This window comes from Aquarana catesbeiana, linkage group LG02, assembly GCF_042186555.1.
Source record: "Aquarana catesbeiana isolate 2022-GZ linkage group LG02, ASM4218655v1, whole genome shotgun sequence".
In the NCBI taxonomy this organism is placed as follows: Eukaryota; Metazoa; Chordata; class Amphibia; order Anura; family Ranidae; genus Aquarana; species Aquarana catesbeiana.
The window spans coordinates 56,668,853-56,696,055 of NC_133325.1; the positions used below are offsets into that span (position 1 = coordinate 56,668,853).

Consider the following 27,203-nt stretch of genomic DNA (forward strand, 5'->3'; position numbering starts at 1 on the left):
CTACTTAACACCTATGATAGATTATTCCAGATAAACTATCCAGCCTTGATAAACCACTTTCAGGAACTGCTATTGGAATGCAACAGTACCCTCCTGGCTCGGTAGGCTCATGTTGATCAGTGGTCTCCAAACTGCGGCTCGGGGGCCAGTCGAGACCCTTTGCTTACGTTTATCTGGTCCTTGGGGCACTTTTTCACCTACTGATACAAGACACTATTCCCCCCCCGACACTAAGAATGGGGCACTATTTCTCCCACGGACACCACCGAGGGGTCACTATTCCTCCCGCTAACACCACCGATGGGGCACTATTCCTCCCACTGACACCAACGAGGGGTCACTATTCCTCCCACTGACACCAACGAGGGGTCACTATTCCTCCCACTGACACCAACGATGGGCCACTATTCCTCCCACTGACACCAATGATGGGTCACTATTCCTCCCACTGACACCACCGATGGGTCACTATTCCTCCCACTGACACCAATGATGGGTCACTATTCCTCCCACTGACACCACCGATGGGTCACTATTCCTCCCACTGATACCAATGATGGGTCACTATTCCTCCCACTGATACCAACGATGGGTTTTGTGATTTGTCTCTTCCCTGTAAACCGATACATTGCTGGAGTGCTTGTTCTTTTGAAAAAAAAAAAAAAAGACTTACTGGCAGGATCACCAGATAAAAATAGAAGAAAGAAAGCCTAAAAAATAAAACTAATGCAGCCATCACATCAAGAATTGGTAAGCTGCAATATAATAAATGTTTGCTATTAATTGTCCTCCAGGCTAAAGTTAATGCTCCCTTGTGGTTAAGCCTGGAAGCCAATTTAAAATCTATTATTTACCCAAAGGCACTTTTTTTGGCTCCCCCTTCATATCATAGGCATCTCTCTCTAGCCCAGTCTCTTTCCATTCTTCTAAAGTATCGAACAGTGTTCAGGTAAACCTTTATCTCCACATCTCCCTCTTCTTTTTCAGGAAATCCACTTTTTATTCCAGGCCGGCACTCCCCTAGAAGTTTTACTTGGTGGTTACACCCCAACTTACTTCATATTTATGATATTTTACACCCCTTAGACCTTGTGTCCTTTGAATCATTCATCGATGAGCAGCTCTGATATGAGCAAGTAGAGCCTTGCCTCTACCAAGATGGTTTCCTCCATATGGGGACACAGTGGAGATAGAAGGAGTTGTAAAGTCTCGTGGTTTTTCACCTTGACCCCTTCATGCCTAAGTCTGTTTCTGACATTTGTTGCTTACAAGTTAAAATCCGTATCTTTTGCTAGAAACGTACTCAGAACCCCCAAACATAATATTACATTATGTATAATATATATACCGTATATACTCGAGTATGAGTCGAGTTTTTCCGCACATTTTTTTGTGCTGAAAGTGCCTCCCTCGACTTATACTGGAGTCAAGCACTTTTCTGCAGCAAAAAATTTCATTTTCCGAACCGACTTTGGGGCCCCGTATCTCAGAGAAACTTTGTGCTAGGAACCCTAAATTTGGCGTGCAAGCCCAGTGGAACTGGTACCACAACATATCCAAAGCTGGGTTCCTAGCTCTAAGTGGCCCCGAGATACGGGGCCCCAAAATCGGTTCGGAAAATGTCATTCTCTGCTGCAGAAAAGTGCTTGACATTTTCTGAACCGATTTTTGGGGCCCTGTATCTCGGGGACACTTGGTGCTAGAAACCCCAGCTTTGGATATTTATGGTGCTAGTTCCACTGAGTTTGCAAACCAAATTTGGGGTTCTAAGCACTAAGTGGCCCCAAGATACGGGGCCCCAAAGTCGGTCAACTGTGTCCACCTGCAGCAATGTCATTTCGGGACCATTTGGGTTCAGAGACCCCAAATTTTGGCTGCAGCTAAGGGGCATCTAGGAACCCTTAACCACTGAGTTTGAAGTTCGGGGGACCTATGGCTGCAAATGGGCACAGTGAGGCTGCAAATGGGCATTGTTGACCCTCTTTTCCACTTACAGTAGCTGTGACTTTCTCACCCTCGTCTTATACTCGGGTCAAGTTTTTCCCATTTTTTTGTGGTAAATTAGGGCCTCGACTTATACTCGAGTATATACGGTGTATATATATATTTTTTAGCAAAGAACCTAGAGAATAAAATGGCGATATTTTATGTCACATGGTTTTTGAGCAGCGGTCTTACAAATGCAATTTTTTAGTAAAAAAAATACACTTTGATGAATTAAAAAAAAAAACTAAACAGTAAAGTTAACCCAATTTTTTTGTAGAATGTGAAAGATGATGTTCAGCAAATAGATACCGAACATGTCATGCTTTGAAATTGCGCACAAAACTACAGTACCTAAAAATCTCCATAGTCGACGCTTTAAAAAATTTTAACGGTTACCAGGTTAGAGTTACAGAGGAGGGCTAGTGCTAGAATTATTGCACTCACTCTCATGATCGCGCCGATACCTCACATGTGTAATTTGAACACCGTACACATTTGCTGGCGCGACTTCTGTATGTGTTTTCTTTGCTATGCCAGCACGGTGGGACAGGAGGCCCGGGAAGAGCGTCGGAAGGTCCCCTCTCACTCCTTTAGGATAACAGCCGAATGGCTTTTAGCCGTATCGGTTCTTACCACTAAAAAAGCTGACCGCTGGCTTTAAAGAACTGCAGCTGCAGGCATCACCCCGGTATAATCCCTTCAAGCCATCAAAGCAATTATGCATACGGTCGGCACAAAGGGGTTATGGCATTACATGCATTAAGGTGAAAGACCTTCTGTTGTGCAGCTGCCCCCCAGAGCCCCCCTTTTACTCACCTGAACCCGATCTGTCCATTGGCTCCCACTGCTGTCAATCAAAACCAGTGACACGGGAGCCGGGGACGTCAATAGACGCAGCAGCAGGACTCGAGAGCACGCCCGCACGAGTGCCCCCATGGAATGCGTCTTTCTGTGGGGGCACTCGATACGGAAGTGGAGCCAGGAGCGCCGCGCGCGCGCGCGTGCGTGTGTGTGTGTGTGTGTGTGTGTGTGTGTGTGTGTGTGTGTGTGTGTGTGTGTGTGTGTGTGTGTGTGTGTGGGGGGGGGCGACCCCAGAAGAGGAGGATCAGGGCCGCTCTGTGCAAAACCCTTGCACAGAGGAAGCAAGTATAACATATTTGCTATTTAAAAAAAAAAAAACGAACAATCACTTTAAGGCATGGTAGACCAGTAATGGGGAAAGGATTGACAGGGAGCATACAATACAGAAAATATGGTAAATACTCCTTTGCGTTCTGCACAGCTTTTATAATACAGGTCCTCTTTAAGTGTGTCTTCGTAATAACATCGCAAAAGTGGATAATGCACGCTTCCTGTATAATAGAATTCCAAAATGATCTCCAAGGGATAATTCTGAAAACAATGATGGAGTTCTATTTGAATAGCTCTCATCTGGATATGAACCGTTTCTTACTATCTAGTGAGAAACCATCACTGAGACAGAGCCACGAGTTCATACAAATCCAAGAGAGGATCATCAATCCAGAAAATTGGAGCTCACAGAAAAATCTGCGCACCGCAAAAAAATGAAGCAATGCCTTTCAGCTGTTGTGATGACGGCTTGCTAATTAATCATACTTAAGAGAAACGAACAAACCCCCATAGACAAGTGATGTGGGACCTTAAGAAAAATACTCATTACTGCAAAGAAGAATTTCCTCATTCCGTGTCACCGACTGAGAAGCACTGAAAAAACAACAAAATGATGAACAAGAAGATAATCCTTATCCTTTTGCATAGCTCCCAACTGTCCCCGATTTCGAGGGACTGTCCCTGATTGGGTACAAAGTCCCTCTTTTCTCCTCATTTGTCCCTCATTTTGGTCTGATCTATATAGTTGTATATAAAATGCACCAATTATCTATTAAAAAGGGTTTTATAGCGCTAAATCTTTCATCCAGTTTCTAAATTGCTACATTTATAAATTCCAAAGGCCAGTATAAAGGAATGGGTAGTGGTAAAAAACAAAAAAAGCGCTTGTGGGTTTAACCAATCTTTTTTTTTTTTTTTTGTGCAATTCTCCTTTAACCACTTGCCGACCAGCCGCCGCAGTTTTACAGTGGCAGAATGGCACGGCTGGGCGAAACTCCGTTCTCTTACGTCGCTTCCTTATTTGGCGCCCCCTGCTCTCCCACGGAGGCGACGCAAGTGCCCGGCGATCGCGATCACCGCCGAGCTCCCGCGATCGCTCAGGGCACACAGAGAACCCGGATCTGTGCGTGTAGACACACAGTTTCCGGTTCTCTGAGGGGAGAAGAGACTGATCGTCTGTTCATACAGAGTATAAATAGCGATCTGTCATCTCCCCTAGAAAGTCCCATCCCCCCTTCAGTTAGAACACAGAGAGGGAACACATTGTGGCCACTAGGGGCACGTGCGCCCGCTGCTCGCCCCCCAGAGCCGATGCGAGTGCCCGGCAGTCTCGATCACCGCCGGGCTCCCGCGATCGCTGGTGACACACCGAGAACCGGGATCTGTGTGTGTAAACACACAGTTTCCGGTTCTCTGAGGGGAGAAGAGACAGATCGTCTGTTCATACAGAGTATGAACAGCGATCTGTCATCTCCCCTACACAGTCCCCTCCCCCCTTCAGTTAGAACACAGAGAGGGAACACATTTAACCCCTTGATCGCCCCCTAGTGTTAACCCCTTCCCTGCCAGTGCCATTTATACAGTAATCAGTGCATTTTTATAGCAATGATCGCTGTATAAATGCCAACGGTCCCAAAAATGTGGTCTCAAAAGTGTTCGATGTGTCCGCCATAATTTTGCAGTCCCGATAAAAAAAAAAAAAAAAAAAAAAAAAAAATCACAGCTCGCCGCCATTACTAGTTAAAAAAAAAATATATAATAATAAAAATGCTATAAAACTATCCCCCATTTTGTAAACGCCAGAACTTTTGCGCAAACCAATCAATATACGCTTATTGCGATTATTGCTTATTGCGACGCCGTACCCAAGTAAAATGTATATCCTTTTTTTCCCCACAAATAGAGCTTTGTGTTGGTGGTATTTGATCACCTCTGCGTTTTTTATTTTTTGCACTAAAAACAAAAAAAGACCAACAATTTAATTAAATATATATTTTTTTTACTTTCTGCTATAAAACACATCCAATAAAAAAAATTTAAGAAATCAAATTTCTTCATTAATTTAGGCCAATATGTATTCTGCTACATATTTTTGTTAAAAAAATCCCAATAAACGTATATTGATTGGCTTGCACAAAAGTTATCGCGTCTACGAACGATGGGATATCTTTATGGAATTTTTTTTTTTTTTTTTTTTTTTTTACTAGTAATGGCGGGGATCAGCGATTTTTAGTGGGGCTGCGACATTGCGGCAGACAAAATCGGACACCTGACACTTTTTGGGGACCAGCGACACTAATACAGTAATCAGTACTAAGAATATGCACTGTCACTGTACTAATGACACTGGCAGGGAAGGGATTAACAGCAGCGATCAAAGGGTTAAGAGTCCTGCTTAGCAGGAACACAAGATCTCCATCTTCTCCCCTGTTTTGCCTCTCTCAGGAATGATTTTGGGTGGCCGGCAGACTTCGGGTCTGCCGGACCTACTTGATTGGCATCCCGTGTCCAACCAGCATGACCACGCCTCCGGCCGTGCACGCCCCCAGTGGCTATTCCATGTAATGACGTACAGGTACGTGATTTTGCACAATAGAGACGATATGCCACAGTAAATAAGACGGTAGGTAAGTGTTTAAGGCTGGGTTCACACTTAAAATGGATGTGGCTGAAAGGGGTCCGGTGCGTCCCTGTTCTCCACTTTAGGGACGAATCGGGCCCACAGTTTTGCCTGAATTCGGACTAGAAACGGAGCCAAAGACGCACAGGACCCGCTCCGCAGCCGCCCCGGAGATGTGGGAACCGGCTTCATTGAGAGCCAGTCACAATCTCCTGTCATGCGAATTACTCCGCATTCAATTAGCATAAGTGTGAACCCAGGCTTAAGGCTGCATTCACACCTGAGGCTCTGTTCACACCTAGGCATTTTTCTGCTGTAAGCCTCAGCTCTAAAAACGCCTAACAAGACAAATCCCATTCATTTCAATGGCCCCTGTTCACATCTGAGCGTTTTTTGTCATTTGAAGCAAAACACCTGAAGCAAAAAAGTACAGGAGCTTCTTTTTGGTAGAAGCTCCTGTACTTTTGACCCGTGCAAAATCGCAGCAAAAATGCTACAAAATCGTGGCAAAAATCGCACGAATTTGTGCCTGAAAACAAAACGCCTAGGAGTGAACAGAGCATTAGCGTTTCAAAGTCGCGCATTCTTACAGCGATTTTGTTCAGGTCACCAATGTAAAAAGCAGAAAAACGCCTGTAATCTGCTCCAAAGAAGCTCAGGTTCTTTTTTGAGCTTAAGGCGTTTTTCAGGCGTTTTGCTTCAGGTGACAAAACGCTCAGATGTGAACAGGTGCCATTGAAATGAATGGGATTTTGTTTGTTGGGTGTTTTTCAGGCGTTTTTTGGGCATTATACGAGTTGAAAACGCTCAGGTGCGAATGCAGCCTAAAGAATAACTAGATCCAAGAAAAAAAAAAATGAAATATATTGCAGTTTACCAGCTCTTAGACGTGATGGCTGAACTAGGTTTTTTTTTTCAGGTTAAGAACATTTTCAGCACGTACAGAAAATATGTTGCCAGAAATGCAGTTTCCTTGCAACTTTCTGTGAGTTGAACATTTCCATAAAACAATCTTTGTCCTGTAAACTACTCATCAATCCACCATGTAATGGAGATGAACAAGGGCAGTAGGGTTGCCACCTTTTCTTCAAGTCAAACCCAAACACTTTGCAATTAACCGGTTCCCGACCGGCGCACGCCGATGTACGTCAGCAGAATGGCAGGGTTGGGCAAATGGGCGTACCTGTAAGTCCCATTTGAATTCCCCACCGTGCCATTGCGTGCGAGCCGGCGGCGGCGCGCTGGCCGGGAGCTTCGTGAGTCGGGTCGCAGGTCCCGCGGACTCGGCTGTCGAGTCCGCGGGGATACCCGCGATCGCCTCACGGAGAGGACGAACGGGGAGATGCTGATGTAAACAAGCATCTCCCCCTTCTGCCTAGTGACCTGTAATCGGGAGCAGAGATCAGTGAGGTGCCACAGCTAGCCCATCCCCCCTACAGTTAGAATCACTCCCCAGTACTGATTTAACCCCTCCCTAGCCCCCTAGTGGTTAACCCCTTCACTGCCAGTGTCATTTACACAGGAATCAGTGCATTTTTATAGCACTGATTGCTGTGTAAATGACAATGTTCCCAAAAATGTGTCAAAAATGTCCGATGTGTCCGCCATAATGTCGCAGTCACAATAAAAAAAAATCGATGATCGCCACCATTACTAGTAAAAAAAAAAAAAAAAATATTAATAAAAATGCCATAAAACTATCCCCTATTTTGTAAACGCTATAACTTTTGCGCAAACCAATCAATAATCGCTTATTGCGATTTTTTTTTACCAAAAATATGTAGAAGAATACGTATCGGCCTAAAGTGAGGAAAAAAAAAATTTTTAAATTATTTTTGGGGGATATTTATTATAGCAAAAAGTAAAAAATAATGCGTTTTTTTCAAAATTGTCGCTATTTTGTTGTTTATAGCGCAAAAATAAAAACCGCAGAGGTGATCAAATACCACCAAAAGAAAGCTCTATTTATGGAAAAGAAGGACGTCAATTTTGTTTGGGTGCCACGTCGCACGACCGCGCAATTGTCAGTTAAAGCGACGCAGTGCCGAATCGCAAAAAGTGCTCTGGTCAGGAAGGGGGTAAATTCTTCCGGGGCTGAAGCGGTTAAATAACATTTCTAATCATATGAAGTTAATCACAAGAGTTCCCCTTTACATCAGAGTCCACAGAGTTCCCCTTTTACATCCGAATCTGAAGAGTTCCCTTTCACTGTAAGGGGGGGACTCTGCAGACTCTGATGTAAGGGAGAACTCTGGGGACTCTGATGCAGGGGATGCTCTGGGAACCCTGATTTAAGGGGTAACACGGAGAACTCTGATGCATGGAGAGGACTCCGATGTAAGGGGAAACACTGTGGCCTCTGGTGTAAAGAGGTACTCTGATGTAAGGGGTGCTCTGAGAACCTCGATTTACCTTATTGTACTCACAGGCAGGAGAGAGAAGGGGGGAGACTTCAGTCACAGACAGGGATGGATGGTGAGCTCACTCATCCCTTGGCAGTCAGCACCTCTCATCCAGATGAATCTGAGGCTGCTGGACTTCAATTTTTTTAGGCCCCCACTTACCTTTTCTGAGGCGCAGCGCCGGAGATGTGAGTGTGGACAGACACAGAGGGGTAGGGGTGGGGGTGGGGGCGGGAGGAAGAGGAGCAGATGGCACCCTCTCTCCTCTCCCGTCTGTATCTGGGGGGATTGTTAGTGCTGGCTTTACAACAGACACTCTCAGCTTAGACAACCACAGCCAGCAACCCTGCTAGGAAGCCATAGTCTGGTCTGAATAATGTGTCCGGGTTTCAGGCAGTTTGAAACCCGGACTGTCTGGATGAATCCGGACAGGTGGCAACCCTAAGCCCCGGTTCACACAGGGGCGGCACGACTTGCACACGACTGCCACGGCGACTTGCAAAACGACTTCTGTATAGAAGTCTATGCAAGTCGCCCCAAGTCGCCCCCAAAGTAGTACAGGAACCTTTTTCTAAGTCGGAGCGACTTGCGTCGCTCCTATTAGAACGGTTCCATTGTACAGAACGGGAGGCGACTTGTCAGGCGGCTAGGTCGCCTGACAAGTCGCCCCTGTGTGAACCGGCACTAAAGGGCAGACATGTTTGTTCAGCCTGGGTGACATCTGTGGCTCCCTCCATAGATAGCGTAGTGAGGATTACCAGGTGAAAAACACCTAATGATGCCTGACACAGACAACACATACAAGGACTGGTATGCTGCAATAGATTTTGCATTTGCAAAAAACATTTTGTTTCTGGATTTAGATGTGCTTTAACCACATGCCTACAGGGCACTTATACCCCCTTCCTGCCCAGGCCATTTTTCAGCTTTCAGCGCTGTCACACTTTGAATGACAATCGCGAGGTCAAGCTACACTGTACCCAAACAAATTTTTTTATCATTTTATTTACACAAATAGAGCTTTCTTTTGGTGGTATTTAATCTGCTGCTTTTTTTTTTTTTTTTTACAAAAAAAAAAAAATTTAGAAAAAAACATTTTTTACTTTTTTTCTGTCAGTAAATTTTGTAACCAAGTAATTTTTCTCCTTCACTGATGTGCGCTGATGAGGAAGCACTGATGGGCACCGATAGGCTGAACTGGTGGGAATTGATGGGGTGGCACTTATGGGCACTGATATCTGATGAGCACTGAGAGGTAGCAGTGATGGACACTGTTAGGTGGCACTGATAGGTGGCACTGATGGGCATTGATTGACAGCACCGATAGGTGATCGCTAATGGCCACTGATTGGTGGCACTTGTGGGCACTGATTGCTGCCACTGGTAGGCACTGATTGGTGACACTGGTGGGCACTCAATTGTAATCAGTGCCCTGATTACATACCTAGCTGTCCCCTGTGAGCAGATTCCGCTGATCGGCTCTCCTCCCTTCACACGGCATCTCCGTGCTTACATGTAACCGGCTGTGATTGGACACAGCCAATCACATGGTTAAAGAGCCGCGGACGCGGCTCTTTACAGAGATCGGGGTCGCACCGTGTCCTAGCAACACGGCGCAGCGATCATGTGCCCGTCATTTGACAGTGGGCGGGCGGCAACTAATTAAAGTGGAATTTTGGTCAGAAAATGAAGTCCTTCTGGATGACTTCAGGCTGGCCCTTTTTGCAGGTATATATGTAAAACATTTAAAAGCCAGTATTCAATCTTTGTCCTGCTTTGTTCTGCTGTACAGTTTTGTAACAGGCCAAGGCGATGACATTAAAATGTAGGCTCCTTGATTTCCACTATCATGAAATGTTCGCTAGGCCTCATTCACATGAACGTACCCCTGTGCAAGAGCTGTGTTTGCCCGCATGGAGACACACAGGTGTTCTGCGCATCCCCGAGTGGGCAGTGCCATTCAAATTAAATTGGAACACAGCAGCCGCACAGACACAGCCGCTGCTCCCATTCTGACATCTGTACGGGTGTACAGCCCTGTAAGCGGATAGTGTACAATCAGGAGTGGGCAAAAACGCCCTTGCACGCAGGGACATCCGCAGGTAGGGGGCAAGGGGGGGTTCAAGTACCCCCTCCTGGTAGGGCTGGTGCTACCTATAGGCAAGTGCACACAATCAGTCTGGGGCACCACGCTGCATGTCCCAGGGCCGGGAGTCACATACACAACATGGAGTATCAGGGGAGAGATGGTGTTTGCAGCCCCTGAGCTGCTCTCTCGCAGCTTGCCTGTTACCTTCCACCTGCTGCCTGGACAGCGTCTGCTAATACTCAGCCCGACCAGATCACTGATGATTTCTCTCCCCTCCTCTCCTCCTCCTCGGCTCGGACTGCCGGATGTGTGTGCTCTGCCTGGACATGTGTGAGAGGCCCAGCACTCCCTTCTAGATAGGGGCCCCAAGAACACCCACCGCATGGGGCCCCAGCCTCATCTGAGCTGCTTGGCATGTGCAGCTGTTATTGGAGCCTTCTATCTGCCTTTTCTGGGGTTAGTAATCCATTTAATTCTCTCTAATGTCATCTGAAGCTTGCAATATAGAAATTGATTGGAGGGGAGTTCTCCATACTAATGATTGTGGATGTAATGTATCTGTGTGTATTGGGGTGTAATGTATCTGTGTGTATTGGGGTGTAATGTATCTGTGTGTATTGGGGTGTAATGTATCTGGGTGTATGGGGGTGTAATGTATCTGTGTGTATTGGGGTGTAATGTACCTGTGTGTATTGGGGTGTAATGTATCTGGGTGTATGGGGGTGTAATGTATCTGTGTGTATTGGGGTGTAATGTATCTGTGTGTATGGGGGTGTAATGTATCTGTGTGTATTGGGGTGTAATGTATCTGGGTGTATGGGGGTGTAATGTATCTGGGTGTATGGGGGTGTAATGTATCTGTGTGTATTGGGGTGTAATGTATCTGGGTGTATGGGGGTGTAATGTATCTGGGTGTATGGGGGTGTAATGTATCTGGGTGTAATGTATCTGGGTGTATGGGGGTGTAATGTATCTGGGTGTATGGGGGTGTAATGTATCTGGGTGTCTGGGGGTGTAATGTATCTGTGTGTATGGGGGTGTAATGTATCTGGGTGTAATGTATCTGTGTGTATGGGGGTGTAATGTATCTGGGTGTATGGGGGTGTAATGTATCTGTGTGTATGGGGGTGTAATGTATCTGGGTGTATTGGGGTCTAATGTATCTGGGTGTATGGGGGTGTAATGTATCTGGGTGTCTGGGGGTGTAATGTATCTGGGTGTCTGGGGGTGTAATGTATCTGGGTGTCTGGGGGTGTAATGTATCTGGGTGTCTGGGGGTGTAATGTATCTGTGTGTATGGGGGTGTAATGTATCTGGGTGTAATGTATCTGTGTGTATGGGGGTGTAGTATATCTGGGTGTCTGGGGGTATAATGTATCTGGGTGTATGGGGGTATAATGTATCTGGGTGTATGGGGGTGTAATGTATCTGGGTGTATTGGGGTCTAATGTATCTGGGTGTATGGGGGTGTAATGTATCTGGGTGTCTGGGGGTGTAATGTATCTGGGTGTCTGGGGGTGTAATGTATCTGGGTGTCTGGGGGTGTAATGTATCTGGGTGTCTGGGGGTGTAATGTATCTGGGTGTCTGGGGGTGTAATGTATCTGGGTGTCTGGGGGTGTAATGTATCTGTGTGTATGGGGGTGTAATGTATCTGGGTGTAATGTATCTGTGTGTATGGGGGTGTAATGTATCTGGGTGTAATGTATCTGTGTGTATGGGGGTGTAGTATATCTGGGTGTCTGGGGGTATAATGTATCTGGGTGTATGGGTGTGTAATGTATCTGTGTGTAATGTATCTGTGTGTATGGGGGTGTAATGTATCTGGGTGTAATCTGTTGTATGGGGGTATAATGTGTCCGGGTGTATCGGTACTATGTCTGCAGTCAGTGATAATGACAGTCAAAAAGGGGCGGAACATGGGTGACCTTAAAATGATGCCCCCCCCCCCCTGAAAAAAGTTCTGCGGACTCCCATGCTTGCACAGGTATATGGTGCAGTACACCAGTGTGAACAAGGCCCAATTTATTTGCCAGAAAATTACTTAAAAGTTAAAGAAACATTCCTGCTGCCCTCTATATATATATATAGATTGTGATTGATGTACTGTAGACACATTGTACAATTATTTGCATTTTTTCGAGCCAACTTTACATCAAGGAAAGGTTCTGTTTGGCTTTTGGATGTTAAATATTGCTTAGGGTTACTATAACAACATAATGCAGCAGCTGCAGGTTATCATTACCTCTTGGTAAGTTGACCATTTCAAGTAAAGCCAAGCAGTCCTCATAATTCTATCATCGCTTAATGACTTGCATGAGTTATTCTAAATGTACAGGCTTTAGAATTCTCCGGCAGGGACTTGGAAAGCCGGTTGGAGTAAAGTGATTAATCCCTCTCTCGGGGGAATGTCAATAGCTGAAGACGTAACTCTTTCTAATGAAATAATGAAGCACATGTCATGGTCCTACCAAGGTGGTGATTCAGCAGATCTCCCTGACGTGTATCATGTGTTTCCCATTTGGCTCTCTTGATGGAGAACAGGGATAAAGAACAAATACTGGTGGTTTCTCACTGAGAAGGGAAGTCCCACACTGAGCTATGTAGATTTCTTCTTAAAGGGTTCAAGCCCAGCTTTACATTTCTGCTCCTATGTCTTGCAGTCGTCACGTTCAGGGTTCACCTCCGTCCACAGCGGAAATACCAGCCGTTATTTGATGGCAGTTTATGAAGCCAGAAAAGGTCATGGAAATATGAGTAACCAAGGTGTGCTAAACCAACCACAGCTGACCCCAAGAACATGGAAAATCCATAAAGTGCATTCCTGCACACATACTCTTCAGTTCTGTGGACTACAAACAGTTCACAAGTCTGTAACTACTAGGTATGTGTGCAAAAATGTGTGCTTTCATTCTAGTCTTTAGAATGAGGCGGCAAAATGGGCTGAACAATAACAAAAAAGAAGCTCTGCTCTTAGTCCCTCTTCACACGAGCTTTTTTCTGCTCATTTCCCTATGATTACGCTCAGCATGCAGAACCCAGTTTTTTGGTCTCCAAACTGCAGCCCTGGGGCCAGGTGTGGCCCTCTGCTTGCCTCTATCCGCCCTTTGGGGTACGATTTCATCCACAACTGACACAACTGGGCATTTTCTACTCCCACTGGCCACAGTCTAGCCCTCCCCCTAAAATCTGAAGGATAGTAAACTGGGCCTTTGTTTAGAAAGTTTGGAGACCCCTGCCTTAGACTTCAATTGGAATGCCTGCAAATGTGCGATTTGCGGCTCTTCCCATATTTTCATGCCTGAAGAACTCCTCTCCTACCCTTGCCCAGCCAAGGAAACAAACTAACTCTTGAAGATTTTTACACATGCAAAAATTTTTGTAAAGTGCCTCAAAACAACTTTTCAAAATCACTAGAAATATGCTCCGTTTAGGTGCGAATGCAAGCTTATTTAAAGAAATGGAAGGTCCCTTTCACACGGGCCATCGGATCGGATCTGGCTGTCCGTTTTTTTTTTAGGTGGACCCAATCAGACCCTCCATTCTCCTCTATGGGCAGTTGGAAGTAAAAACTGACTTGTGTCCGTTTCTACCTGGCTACCTCTGATCAAATCCAGTCCAGCAAAAACAAACGGATGGAGGATCCGCTCCCCTCTGTCTGGCTAACTACTCCAATTACATACAACTGCCAATAGAGCAAAGCGGGCTGTGCCCGTGTCTGCTCTACATAAGCGGAGCGGATACGGACCTGTCATCCAGCAGCTCCGCTCCGCTCAGCAGGATATCAGTGGACAGATCACCTGCTAAGCAAAACCGGAACTGAAAACTTCCCTTGCACTGCCTTAACAAGAACACAGATTTAAAGCACACATAAGTAGAAAAGGCTTGTAAGAATACATGGTACTGTATACACATACAGTCATGTGAAAAAGTAAGTACATCCCATGAAACTGTTGATTTTTTTCAACATACTTGAACAGGCAAACATTAGATCTCAAAATAAATAGTACCTACAGAGAAAGGTGATAAACTTGCACAAATGATACATACAATTGACTCTTTATATTCATTCTCATGATCGAAATGAATGAAAATGCAGCAAGTACACCCCTACACTTAAAACGACTTCAAATCCATGAAATTGGAATCCAGTGTTCCTGATTATGTAGCAATGACGGGAACCTCCTTAGAGAGTATGCAGGTGGAACCTGTCATATTTAAACCTCAAATATCTAGGGTTTGACGTTCTCTTTGCTGTTGCCATGTGTAGTGTCATCATGCCAAGGTCAATAAAGCTCTCTAAGGCCCTTACAAAGAAGTTTGTGGAAGCTTTAGGAGTCTGGCAAGCAATTTAAATTTTTATAGATTTAAATAGATTGCCAAATAATTGAATCATTCCACTATAAGGAAAAAAAATCTACAAGCTGCACAGATTTCAAATTTGTCCAGGTCTGGCCAGAAAAATGAACTTAAGAGCTGACCATCTGATGGTAAAAGAAGACTCAAAGACCCCAAAATTTCATCAGGAGTTGTTCTAGCAGTTGTTCTAGCACCAAACGCTATCCTGAGCCATAATTTCTTTTATAACTTTAGCAAATGCTGTTGTACATGGTTGTCAACAGCTTGTTGTGTATGCGTGTATGGACAGACAGAGGGATAGACAGATACATAAACTGATGAATTCATGTTTTATCGCCTTAAATCAAAGTAATAAAGTCAGTTTCTGACTTACCTGTTGGTCACAGCTTGCATGAATTCATCAATCAGGTCATCATATGCCTTCCCACGAACTCGCTTGTGTTTTAATCCGATATATAAGGGGTCATTCAGAAGTGTCTGAAGAATCAAAAAAAAAGAACAATTTCAGTTAAGTGGCGTTCATGTTGGTGGTCTTATAGGGCTTTCCCAGGGCTACTGAAGCTTGGGATCTGAATATGAAGTCACATTGTTGAAGTTGAATTACACTCAAAACTGAACCATTAGCTACCCTTACCCACCTTGCTCCCTTAAAGCGATCCTAAAGCTATTGTAAAAGGTATTCGGGCAACCTGTAAAAAAAAGTAAACACATAGCTCCCAACTGTCCCTGATTTTGAGGGACTGTCCCTGATTTGGAGCAATGACCCTCTTGTCCCTCGTTCCTTCTCATTTGTCCCTCATGTTAGTCTGATCTATATAGATGAATATAAAAAGCACTTTTTGTCTATCAAAAAGTGTTTTCCAGCACTAAACCTTTCATCTGATTTCTAAATTGCTGCATCTGTAAATTCCAAAAGCCAATAAATAGGAATTGTAGTGTTAAAAAAGCACTTGTGGGTTTAACCAATCTTGTTTTTTTTGTACAATTCTCCTTTAAGGGGGCGTGGCAAGGGGCGTGTCCTATACCTGCATACTTTTGCTGATAGGTGTCCCGCATTCCCATCTCAAAAAGTTGAGAGGTATGGTAAACATATTTTTCCTGTCGCCTGCATTAGTCAAACCTGTTGCTCCATTTATGAGGAATGGTCTTGTTTTCGGACAATAAAAGGACACCATTTCCACCATCATATTTCCTAAAACGGAATTCTATTGTGCATTTTATCCAAAATCAAACTTTACTTAAAAAACACAAACAATAACACTGGTTAGAGCTGAGTTCTGGCAATGAGACCTCATCTCTCCTTGAATTGCCCCCCGCCTTGAACTGTGAAGGTTAAAAGAGAATTACGGGTTTCTCTCTTTTTCCAGATTCATACTTACCCAGGTGGATGCAGCATCACTCTGATGTTGCATCTGTCCCCCGCCGCCTCTTCAATGAGAACCCGAGTGATTGAACACTACCGATGGCTCAGTTCTCTCGGCTCCCCGAGCAGAGAGCTGCTGACTGTCAATCAGCAGCTCTCTTGCTCTGCTCCTTCACTCTCATTGGAGTGCTGAGCTGTGGAGGAGTGGCCATCTCAGCAGCTCGCTGAGAGCCTGAGACAGTTCAGGCACCTGGTGGATCCAGACTCCCAGAGTCAGGGTGACGCGGTCCCTGGACTAATCTTGGTGACGTCAGCAGAGAGCGGACTTCAGACCCCTCTCTGCTGAAAACGGGGTCACAGGAGTGCAAAACGAATTGCACTCCTGTGACCCAGAGGAGAAGTCCAGCCAAATGTGCTCAGGCTGGACATCTCCTTATGTTTGTTTAGTTTAGAGGAGCAGGGATAAGGTTCAATACTTACCTTACTCTTGACTACAGTAGACTTCTTCATTCCATACAACTACTAGACCAGAGCGGCTGCCTAACTCAGAAGCTTTGGGTCGTGGTGGCATGTTTGCCTCCTCACATACAATGCAGAGTTAGGGCCGGTTCACACTAGTGTGATGCCAGACATTGAATGCGATTCGCACCGCATTGCTGACTAAACTTGCTCAGGACCCTTTTTTTGGTCCGCACCAGAATCGGATCGCATGAGTGTTCACACCCATGCGATCCGATTCTGAAAATCACGCTGTGTTTTGCAAACGGATTGTGGGGTGTCGTTGACTTAACATACACTCCGCAATCAGTTCGCATGAACAGGTTTGCGATTTAGATGCGGTGCGAATCTGCAGCGAATTCACTGTGAATTTGCGCCGAATCTAGTGTGGACCGAGCCTTAACAAGCTCATTGGAAAAAAAAAAACAAATAGATTATCCCATGCGCACATGTGAAGCGGATGGAGGAATCCCCCCCTCGCCATGCCATTGTATATTCTGACAGTTGAAGAACAATGGTGCAGCGCTGGAGACTCCTCCGCTGTCAGAATATACTAATCACTGATTGGCTGCAGCCACTGATCGACATAGGACATAGAAACAAGGCTAAGCGACTCAACTAAGTATGAAAACACAGGAATTGTGGTGCAGAAAAATGGCAGCAAGTGCTCTGGACTGATGATTTAAAAGGTGAAATATTTGGCTGTAGCAGGAGGCAGTTTGTTGGTGATGTGGAGGAGAGCGCTACAATGAGTGTCTATAGGCAAAAATGAAGTATGGCGCTGTATTTCTGCAAATGGAGTTGGAGATTGGACAGAAGGATTTGAGGCAGCCTACATCCACAGAAGATCTGTGGTTAGATCTCCAAGATGTTTGGCACAGCTTACCAGCCGAGTACCTTCAAAAACTGTGAGCAAGTGTACCTAGAAGAACTGATGCTGTTTTGAAGGCAAAGGGTGTTCACATCAAATATTGATTTGATTTGGATTTCTTTTCTGTTCATTAACTTTCCATTTTAATTTGATAAAAATAAACTATTAAAGGATATGTAAAGGTTTGTTTAAAAATAAAAACAAAACAAACATATCATACATACCTCCTCTGTCCAGTTGGTTTTGCACAGAGTGGCCCCGATCCTCCTCTTCTGGTGGTCCCTCAGCGGGGCTCCCGGCTCCTTCTCTACTCTAATGCCCCGATGGATAGCCTCTCTCCCTCGGGGCACTCGTGCGGGCGCGCTCCTGCGTCCTGCTGCTGCTTCCATTGACACAGACAGCAGGACTCCGCCCCCTGGATCCTGTGTCATTGGATTTGATTAACAGCAGCGGGAGCCAATGACTGCGCTGCTATCGATCTATCCAAGCAGGACCCGAGACACTGGCTGGAGCTGGTGTGCCTGTCCCCATCGCTGGAAAGACCGGGTTCAGGTAAGTAAAAGGGGGGCTCTGGGGGGCAGCTGCATCACAGGAGGTTTTACCACCCCTTTAACACTTCTATTTCTGAAAGCACTCCTAATTTCCAAAAAAAATTTCACACCTGCATGAGCAGTCTTGTTTTTTTCGTACAAATACTATACTAATTACACGAAAATTGTTCGTTCTGTTATTTTATTACTTGTCCCTTTGGATATTTTTGCATGAACTAATGTGATCGACTCTCGAAAGTTGTGTGGTAATGAATAGATTATCAGACGATTGGTCCAAATGTTTTTTTTTTTTCGTCCAATCATGTGTGCCTTAGGTGCTCGTTCACATGTGCAATTCACAGGACGTGGAGAGGCCTGTGAATGAACCTCTTGCCGACTGCCCCATGTACCTTTACTGCGGGGCGGTGGCTCCTCTGCACAGAATCATGTACAGGTACGCGATTCTGCGCTCCCGGGTCTGAAGCGTGCGCGCGTGTGTCGGCGGTGACCCGCTTCCGCTGTGATTGGACACAGCGGGTCCGGTAGACTCGATGTCTGTTGGCACCCCACGATCTTTCAAGAGAGGCGCAGAACGGTGGTCTGCCTATGTAAATAAGGCAGATTGCCATTCTGTTAGTAAGGGAGGTAGAGATCCTGTATTTCTGCTAAGCAGTAACACAAATCTCTGCCTTCTCACAGCAAAGCACCCCCCCCCCTCCCAGTTAGTAATCACTCCCTAGCCAGTGTCATTAGTACAGCAACAGTGCATATTTTTAGCACTGATCACTGTATTGGTGTCACTGGTCTCCAAAAAAGTGTCACTTCGTGTCCAATTTGGTCGCCGCAATGTCTCAGTTCCACTATAAGTCGCTTAGTAAAAAAAGAAAAGAAAAAAAAGAAGAAATAAAAATTCCATAAAACTATCCCATAGTTTGTAGACATTATAACTTTTGCGCAAACCAATATATGCTTTTTAGGATTTTGTTTACCAAAAATATGTAGCAGAATACATATCGACCTAAATGGCTGAAGAAATGTACTGTATCACAAAAAATGGCCTGGTCATGAAGGGGGGGTGGGGGTGTAAACCTTCCGGATCTGAAGTGGTTAAAACCCCACACCAGTGCATCACAGGGTGCTTGCAGTGCGCCCCTATTCACTTAAATGAGCTACGCTTGGTGGGCGCTACACCTGGCAAAAGCAACAGGGGGTAGAAGTCCTGTTGTACCCTGTTTCCCCGAAAATAAGACCTAGCGTGATTGTCGGTGATGGCTGCAATATAAGCCCTACCCCCCAAATAAGCCCTACCCTGTTTCCCGGAAAATAAGCCCTACCCTGAAAATAAGACCTACAAGGGCTTTAACTAGGGCTTATTTGGGGGGTAGGGCTTATATTGCAGCCATCACCGACAATCACGCTAGGTCTTATTTTCGGGGAAACAGGGTAGTATATGTACACAGCAAAGCATTCTAAATACGTACACCCCTGGCTGCTGCCTCTGTCGCTAAAGGGGGAGCAGCTGGCATGCAGTAAAAACATGGCTCAACCGTGGGGTTTTACTGCCCCCCTCAAGCACTTTCTTCAGGTTTCCACTTCTCCCGCTGGTATAGACAGAGGCCCAAAACTTTATGGCTTAGTCCAGATGTGGTGTGAAGGGGTGGGGGTGGGGGGGGGGGTGGGGGTGTAGAATAGTAGAACTACACAATCTTCTCTGTACTTGGTAGTAGAGTTTCCAATTATCGGTCCCGGCTGATACTTGAACTCATTTGGTTTAGCAGCTCCTGCGAGTGCACAACAAATATAATTCATAACCTGTCAAATTTAATATCTGCTGTGGGTTCTCCAGAATATTTCACAGTACGCGGAGAGACAACAATATCTGCCAATCACTCTGACACTTAGAGCTACTATTATTACAGCGGAATAATGTTAAAAATGTCCTCTAAAAATAGCGCCAACAAAAACAAAACTCCCACTTTTATTAAGCGCAAGAATCCTAAATTCTTACCGCGTTATTCATCCACCATACTTCTGTCTAAATGTAATATGCATGGAGAGTCAAAGCTTTTTATTGTTTTAGATAAAACAGAGAACTACTGTCAAGTTTTTACTGTTGTCTGGCTGATCATATTAACCCTCTCGATTTTTCCTGGCAAATGTTGTCACCAAGAAAAAAAATTAAAGTGATATTAACCACTTAAAGACAGAGTCTCTTTTTTAGATGTGTTGTTTAAAAGTTAAAAACAACTTTTTTTTGCTAGAAAATTACTTAGAACCCCCAAACATTATACATTTTTTTTTCGAACACCCTAGAGAATAAAATGGAGGTCGTTGCAATACTTTCTGTCACGCCGTATTTGCGCAGCGGTCTTACAAGCGCACTTTTTAAAAAAAATACACTTTTTTGAATTAAAAAATATGAATAAAAAGTTAGCCCAATTTTTTTTTTATATTGTGAAAGATAATGTTACGCTGAGTAAATTGATACCCAACATGTCACGCTTCAAAATTGCACCCGCTCGTGGAATGGCGAAAAAACTTTTACTCTTAAAAATCTCCATAGGCGACGTTTAAAAAAAATTATACAGGTTGCATGTTTTGAGTTACAGAGGAGGTCCAGGGCTAGAATTATTGCTCTCGCTCTACCGATCTCGGCGATACCTCACATGTGCGGTTTGAACACCGTTTTTATATGCAGGTGCTGCTAACGTATGCGTTCGCTTCTGCACACGAGCTCGGCGGGATGGGGCACGTTTAAAAAATTTTTTTTTTCTTATTTATTTTACCTTTTATTTTTACAGTGTTTTAAAAAAAAAAAATGTGTCACTTGTATTCCTATTACAAGGAATGTAAACATCCCTTGTAAAAGAAAAAAGCCTGACAGGACCTCTTAAATATGAGATCTGGGGTCAAAAAGATCTCATATTTACACTAAAATGCAAAAAAAACAAAAAAAAACCTGTCATTTAAAAAAAATTATTTTAAAAAAATGGCCCTTTAAGAGCTATGGGCGGAAGTGACGTTTTGACGTCGCTTCCGCCCTGCAATGTCATGGAAACGGGGGGGCATCTTCCCCTCACTCGTTTCCATACCCAGCCACAGAGAGAACCAGATCGCCTCTGCTGACAGCTCCGGTAAAGCAGTGCTTTACAACATGTTTCAGGTGGCTGCAATCAGGTGGATTCAGAGGGGCAGTAGGGAAATGTCTTATTGAAAGAGTAAAAGAAGCAGCTTTCTCCATGTGTATCCATCATTTCCTAGATTTAGGTTTGCACCAGTTGAGTACTTGTGTTGTCCGATAAATTTTGACACCTGGAAGGGCCATTTCCCCTTTCATTTCGGGTCAATGCAGGTCAGTGTGTTTTAGGTAAGTCTGAATTGCTGGCCCAGATTAAATTATGAAAGAGGAAGTAAACGTGTTTTTTTTTCATTTATTTTCTTCCATGCAAAGTAAAGGCATAATTATTATTATGATACAGGATTTATATAGCGCCAATAGTTTGCACAACGCTTTACAACATGGGGGCAGACAATACAAATAAATACAGGAGGGATCAGAATAGGCCCTGATAAACTTTTTATCAGGGCAATTTGGACGATTTCTGTAATCATTACGATTTAAAAAGGATCCAAAACACTAAACAGAAATCACCCAAATAGCCCTGATAAAAAGTTTACATACCCTTGAATCTTTTGCCTTCGTACAGACACAGAAGGTGGCACACACAGGTTAAAATGGCAAATTTAAGGTTAATTTCCCACATTTGTGGCTTTTTAAATCACAATTAGTGTCTGTGTATAAATAGTCCATGAGTTTGTTATCTCTCACATGGATTTACTAAGCAAGCTAGACACTGAGCCATGAGGAGGTTGAAAAGAACAGTCAAAAGACCTGCGTAACAAGGTAATGAAACTTTACAAAGATGGAAAGGATCTAAAAAGATATCCAAAGCCTTGAATATGTCAGTCAGTACTGTGTAATCACTTATTAAGAAGTGGAAAATTCGGGGCTCTTTTGATACCGAGCCAAGGTCAAGCAGACCAAGAAAGATTGCAGCCACAAATGGCGGAAGAATTGCCCAGGATATAAAAAAAAAAAAAAAAAAACACAGGTAACCACAGAGCAGCCTGTATTTCTCCTGAGGTTACCTGTGGGGTTTTTCTTTGTATCCTGAACAGTTCCTGTGGCAGTTGTGGCTGAAATTGTTGTTGGTCTACCTGACCTTAGCTTGGTATCAAGAGATTCACAAATTTTCCACTTCTTATTAAGTGATTGAACAGTACTGACTGGCATATTCAAGGCTTTGGATATCTTTAATTTCTGCCCGGGTATGCAAACTTTTGAGCAAAACTCTACATATTATTAGATGATTCTTTGTATAAACCACTTCAGACTCACGATTGCAGACAAATCATACCAAATTGCACTGTGATGGAATTCACAGCTTATAGTAAATAGTCTGAAGTGGTTTATACAAAGAATCATCTAATAATATGTATAAAGAAATACAGAGATGGGTGGGTACAGTAAACTACTCAAAAGGTTCTGCTTATGCATCTGCAATCTAAAGTGGTTTATCCAAAAATAATACGGATAAGAAATACACAGAGGAGTGGGTAAATAACATTTTTTAAAAGGTTCTACTTATCATTAGAGGTAATCAAGGTAATGTAGAAAAACGTGGCAGACCACTTGAGTGTGTGTTAGCTGTTGGATAATTCTGTCCTTATTAGTATTATTAATATTTTTATAAGGATTTAGAGGATGATTAGATCTGTTTTCAGTGATCACCTGGCAGTTTGTTCTGTCTGGTTCAATAACGACGACCGGGACAACCATATATACTACTGGACAATAGTTTTATAACACCCCCATTTTTCCAGTTTTTTTTATTGAAATTTAAACAGTTCAAATCCAATGAATAACCTGAAATGGTAAAAACGTAAGCGATAAACCGCCAGATGTCAAAAAAAAAAAATGTTTTAGGTTAACAAAAACTGAAAAATAATAAAATAATGTACATTTTCAGAGTTATTCAAAAAACGCTTTTTTTCAGAGAATAGGGTTAAGAACTCACAGTTGTTCTGCTGCAATGTAAGTAAATTAAGCCTTGCAAGTTTATGCTAACAACTCCAACTCTTGTCCCAACATTTGTTGATTACTTCCAGCTCTCTCTCTCTGAATTAAAACAGTGTTGAAACAGACTGTGTTACTACAACCTCTTAAGCAATATTTGAACAGTATTGTACTGCAGGAAATCGTATATTGCTCTCAAAATGGTGAGAAAAGGGCAGGCAATTAACAAAGGAAGAGATACAGACTATTATAGCACGTTAACCACTTCAGCCCTGGACGGATTTGCCCCCTTAATGACCAGGCCATTTTTTGCGATACGGCACTGTATCGCTTTAACTGACAATTGCGTGGTCATGCAACGCTGTACCCAAACAAAAATGGACATCCTTTTTTTCCCCATAAATAGAGCTTTCTTTTGGTGGTATTTGGTCACCTCTGCGGTTTTTATTGTTTGCACGATAAACAAAAAAAGATTGACAATTTTGATATTTTGGCAATATTTTTTACTTTTTGCTATAATAAATATCCCCTCAAAAAATAAAAATTTTTTTCCCCTCAGTATATGTGTATATATGTAGGTATATAAATATATAAATGTGTAAATGTGACTGGCAGGAAAGGGGTTAACTCTAGGGGTTAAATGTGTTCCCTTGAGTGTGTTTTAACTGTGAGGGGATGTGAATGACTACAGGAGGAGTCAGATCACTGTTCCTAACTAGTAGGAACAGACTCGCCTCTTCTGACAAAATGAGGATATGGGTGCGTTTACACACCCACATCCCCATTCTGGCTCTCTTGCCCGCGATCGCACTTGGCCGGCGGACATCCTGCCTGCCGGCCACAGGCATCGGGTCCCCCACCGTGCAGCGGGCGCGCGTGCACCTGCTATAGCTGTTTAAAGGGCCAATGTACAGCTACGGCGATTTGTGCAGGACGCAGTACAATGACGGCGGCTGGTCGGTTAGTGGTTAAAAGTGTAGGTCTTTCCTTTCGAGAAAATTGCAAAGAAAGCCAAGGTGTCAGTGATTACAGCTTCCGGCACCATCAAAAGACACTTTGAAACTTGATGAAACTCTGACAGAAGGAGGTCTGGCAGACCCCAAGCAACAGCAGAATTCAACAGAAGACAAGTTTCTGAAAGTCAACAGCCTGCGTGACAGGCGGGTCACAGGGCAACAGCTTTCGAAATAAGAAAGTCTCAGTTTCAACTGTGAAGAGAAGACTCCAGGTTTGATAGGTTGAGTGGCTGTGGAAAAGCCATTGCCAAGTTGGCAAAATAAGAAAAAAAAAAGAGAGGCTTGCCTGGGCCATGAGGCACCGCCAATAGACTACTGCAGACTGGCAGAAGGCCTTATGGGCCGATGAATCAAAATTTGAGATCTTCGGTTCACCGCGCAGGGTTTTTGTACGCCATTGAGTAGGCAAAAGAATGGTTTCTTGGTGTGTGACACCAATTGTCAAATATGGCGGAGAAAGAGTAATGGTCTGGGGTTGCTGGATCCAGGGCCAGCGACTTTCACAGAGTGAGTGGCACTTTGAGCCAAAACTACTACCACAGCATTTTGCAGCGCCGTGAAATATTCTTTGGAATAGGCCTAGTTGGTCAGGGGTTCATCCTATAGCAAGATAAGGACCCACAACATACCTCCAGGCCGTGTCAGGACTACCTTAGAAGAAAAGAACAAGACTGTAGGCTTCAAATCATAGAATGTCCAGCTAAGTCTTCAGACTTACACCCCATTGAGTTGGTTTTGGATGAACTGGACAGAAGGGTGAAAGCAAAGCAACCTACAAGTGCAGCAAATTTGTGGGAACTTCTGCAAGAGTGTTGGGAAGAACGTTCCGAACAATATTTGATTTCCGTTACTTTGAGAAGTGTCAATGGACTACAGGTGCGCTGATCAGTGCGTTCATGTTCCATTGAGAACTACAAGTGTGTCTGCCACATAACATTTGAACCATGTTACACCCTAAATATTGATCCAACGTGGTCCAAAAGGTGGAGATAGCCTGACTGTGCTGCCTGGGGGAGATGTGTTCTTATGAATCACCGGTGGAACAGACTCCTTGGCAGGTAAGATGGCTCACATAATTACTTAAAATGTGTATAGAGCAGTTAGCCTGGAGTTACCCTTTCTCTATGCTCCCCATGGTGTGTGGTTGCCATCACAGGAGCAAGAATGCCCTGCAACAGAGAAAATGCTCTGGGCAAATAGGACAAAGGTAATATGGCAAAACTTTCGTTTTTAGGGGTCTGTGTGCAAGATTCCTTAGTTCTGCTAACCAAAGATATATGATATATATCGATTTGGATGTCCCATTTGTGAATATTATCCATACTCGTAGGTTGAGGTTTTTGTGAAAGAATCTTCTTTCCAAAGGAAAGTGCAGACATTTATTTGATCTTTCCCGTTCACCTGAAATGTGCAGCCAAGCCAGATTAACAGAGCTGCTAACGACAGACACATTTTGACTTTATGTTGAAAGTCAGCACCTAAGACCTCTTCTCATCTTTAACCACTTCCTCCAGTCATTGATGTAGAGAGAAGTGACACAAGACTGTGGCAGGAAGGACAGAGGTGCCTTTGCCATGCGGGCTGTGGTGACAGCCAGGCTTCACCTCCTATGTACAAATCAAGATGGTGCCCAATGGGGGATAAACCGAGGTCTCCAAAGCAGAGAACCTGTGAGCTGTTTACAAGCTGAAGGGTTCATATTTGAATTTTGCAAACACTGACAGGGTTACTTTAAAAGTAATTCTGTGCCACCAAACACTACAAACCGACGCTTTACTGATATGCAAAAACCATAATGTGCCATGATATAGGTCTTCCTTCACCGGCCAGCCTGTAAGTGGGTACATAGGTATGCCCTGACGCTTATGAGAGAATGCCCTGTCCTCTGGATTGGATGCTGAATCACTGAGCTTTGCACTAAAGGATGGAAGTAGGTGAGCCTATGACGTTCCCTATGGTAAATATGCATTCAGATTGGCAAGTAAGGCAACAAAAGAGCATCCTTGTTTATGTAGTTTCTTTTTGTACAGAAATGGAATAAAACACTCCCATTACTGGCAGAGACAGTAATCGGGCAGCTTACCTCATTGTCCGTGCCAACATCCAGTAATACAGGGAGACACTGCTGTGGGTGGACTCCTCCACAGGCAGTATATAGAGCCAATTTGCCTACGGGGATCCCCATGCCATAACTTCCCAGGTCTCCAAGGCCGAGGATACGCTCACCATCAGTCACAACAATGGCCTGTCAATACACAACAAAAAACGTTTTCAGATATAATGCAATGAATGGAGTTCAGTGGATTTTGTATGCAAGTCATCGCCATAACCCTCTAAGATAGCTGAATCAGTAGAATTTAGGCCATTGTAACAATAGTATAGAACAGTGGTCTTCAAACTATGACTCCTGGACTAGATGTGGCCCTTTGGTTGCCCTTTTTCAGCCCTTGGGGCACTATTCCCCCCACTGACACCAATGATGGGACACTATTCCTCCCACTAAACCAATTATGGGACACTATTCCTCACATTGACACCAATGAAGGGACACTTTTCCTCCCACTGACACTAATGATGGGGCACTATTCCTCCCACTGACACCAACAATGTGAACACTATTCCTCCCACTGACACCAATGATGGGGCACTATTTATTGCACTAACACCAATGTTGGGAATACTATTTCTCCCACTGACACCAACTATGGGGCACTATTCCTCCTACTGACCACAAGCGCAATGTAATATACTCACTCCCATTGACCACCAAATCTGAGACATTGTTTACTCCCACAGATGCTGGGGCATTTTCTACTAGCACTGGCCACAGTCTGCCCCCCCCTAACGTCTAAAGGGCTGGCCCTTTCTTTAGAAAGTTTTGGGGCCCCTGGTATAGGCAGAAATTACAGGCTAATTTATCAAAAGGGTTAAATTGAATGTGTGGGCTGGATCTGTCCCTTTGGTTGCCTTTATCCACCCCTTGGGACACTATTCCCCCCCCCCCGATGCCAAAGATGGGGCACTATTCCTCCCACTAAACCAATGATGGGGCACTATTCCTCCCACTGACACCAATGATGGGAACACTATTGCTCCCACTGACATTAATGATAGGAACACTATTGCACCCACTGACACCAATGGTGGGAACACTATTTCTCCCACTGACACTAACGATAGAAACACTATTGATCCCACTGACACCAATGGTGGGAACACCATTCCTCCCACTGACACCAATGTTGGGAACACTATTCCTTCC

General features: G+C 44.1%; 1 protein-coding gene across 2 annotated transcripts in view; it reads right to left on the reverse strand.

Moving 5' to 3' along the window:
• The window catches only part of ME3 (malic enzyme 3), a 254,281-nt gene that overhangs the window by 89,374 nt on the left and 137,704 nt on the right, over positions 1–27,203 (reverse strand). For both annotated transcript variants that reach the window (XM_073612948.1, XM_073612949.1), the window contains exons 6-7: positions 26,025–26,186; positions 14,960–15,063 (exon numbers count right to left, since the gene is read on the reverse strand). In XM_073612948.1, the coding sequence (XP_073469049.1) occupies positions 14,960–15,063; positions 26,025–26,186 (266 nt within the window). The remainder of the gene's footprint in view (positions 1–14,959; positions 15,064–26,024; positions 26,187–27,203) is intronic.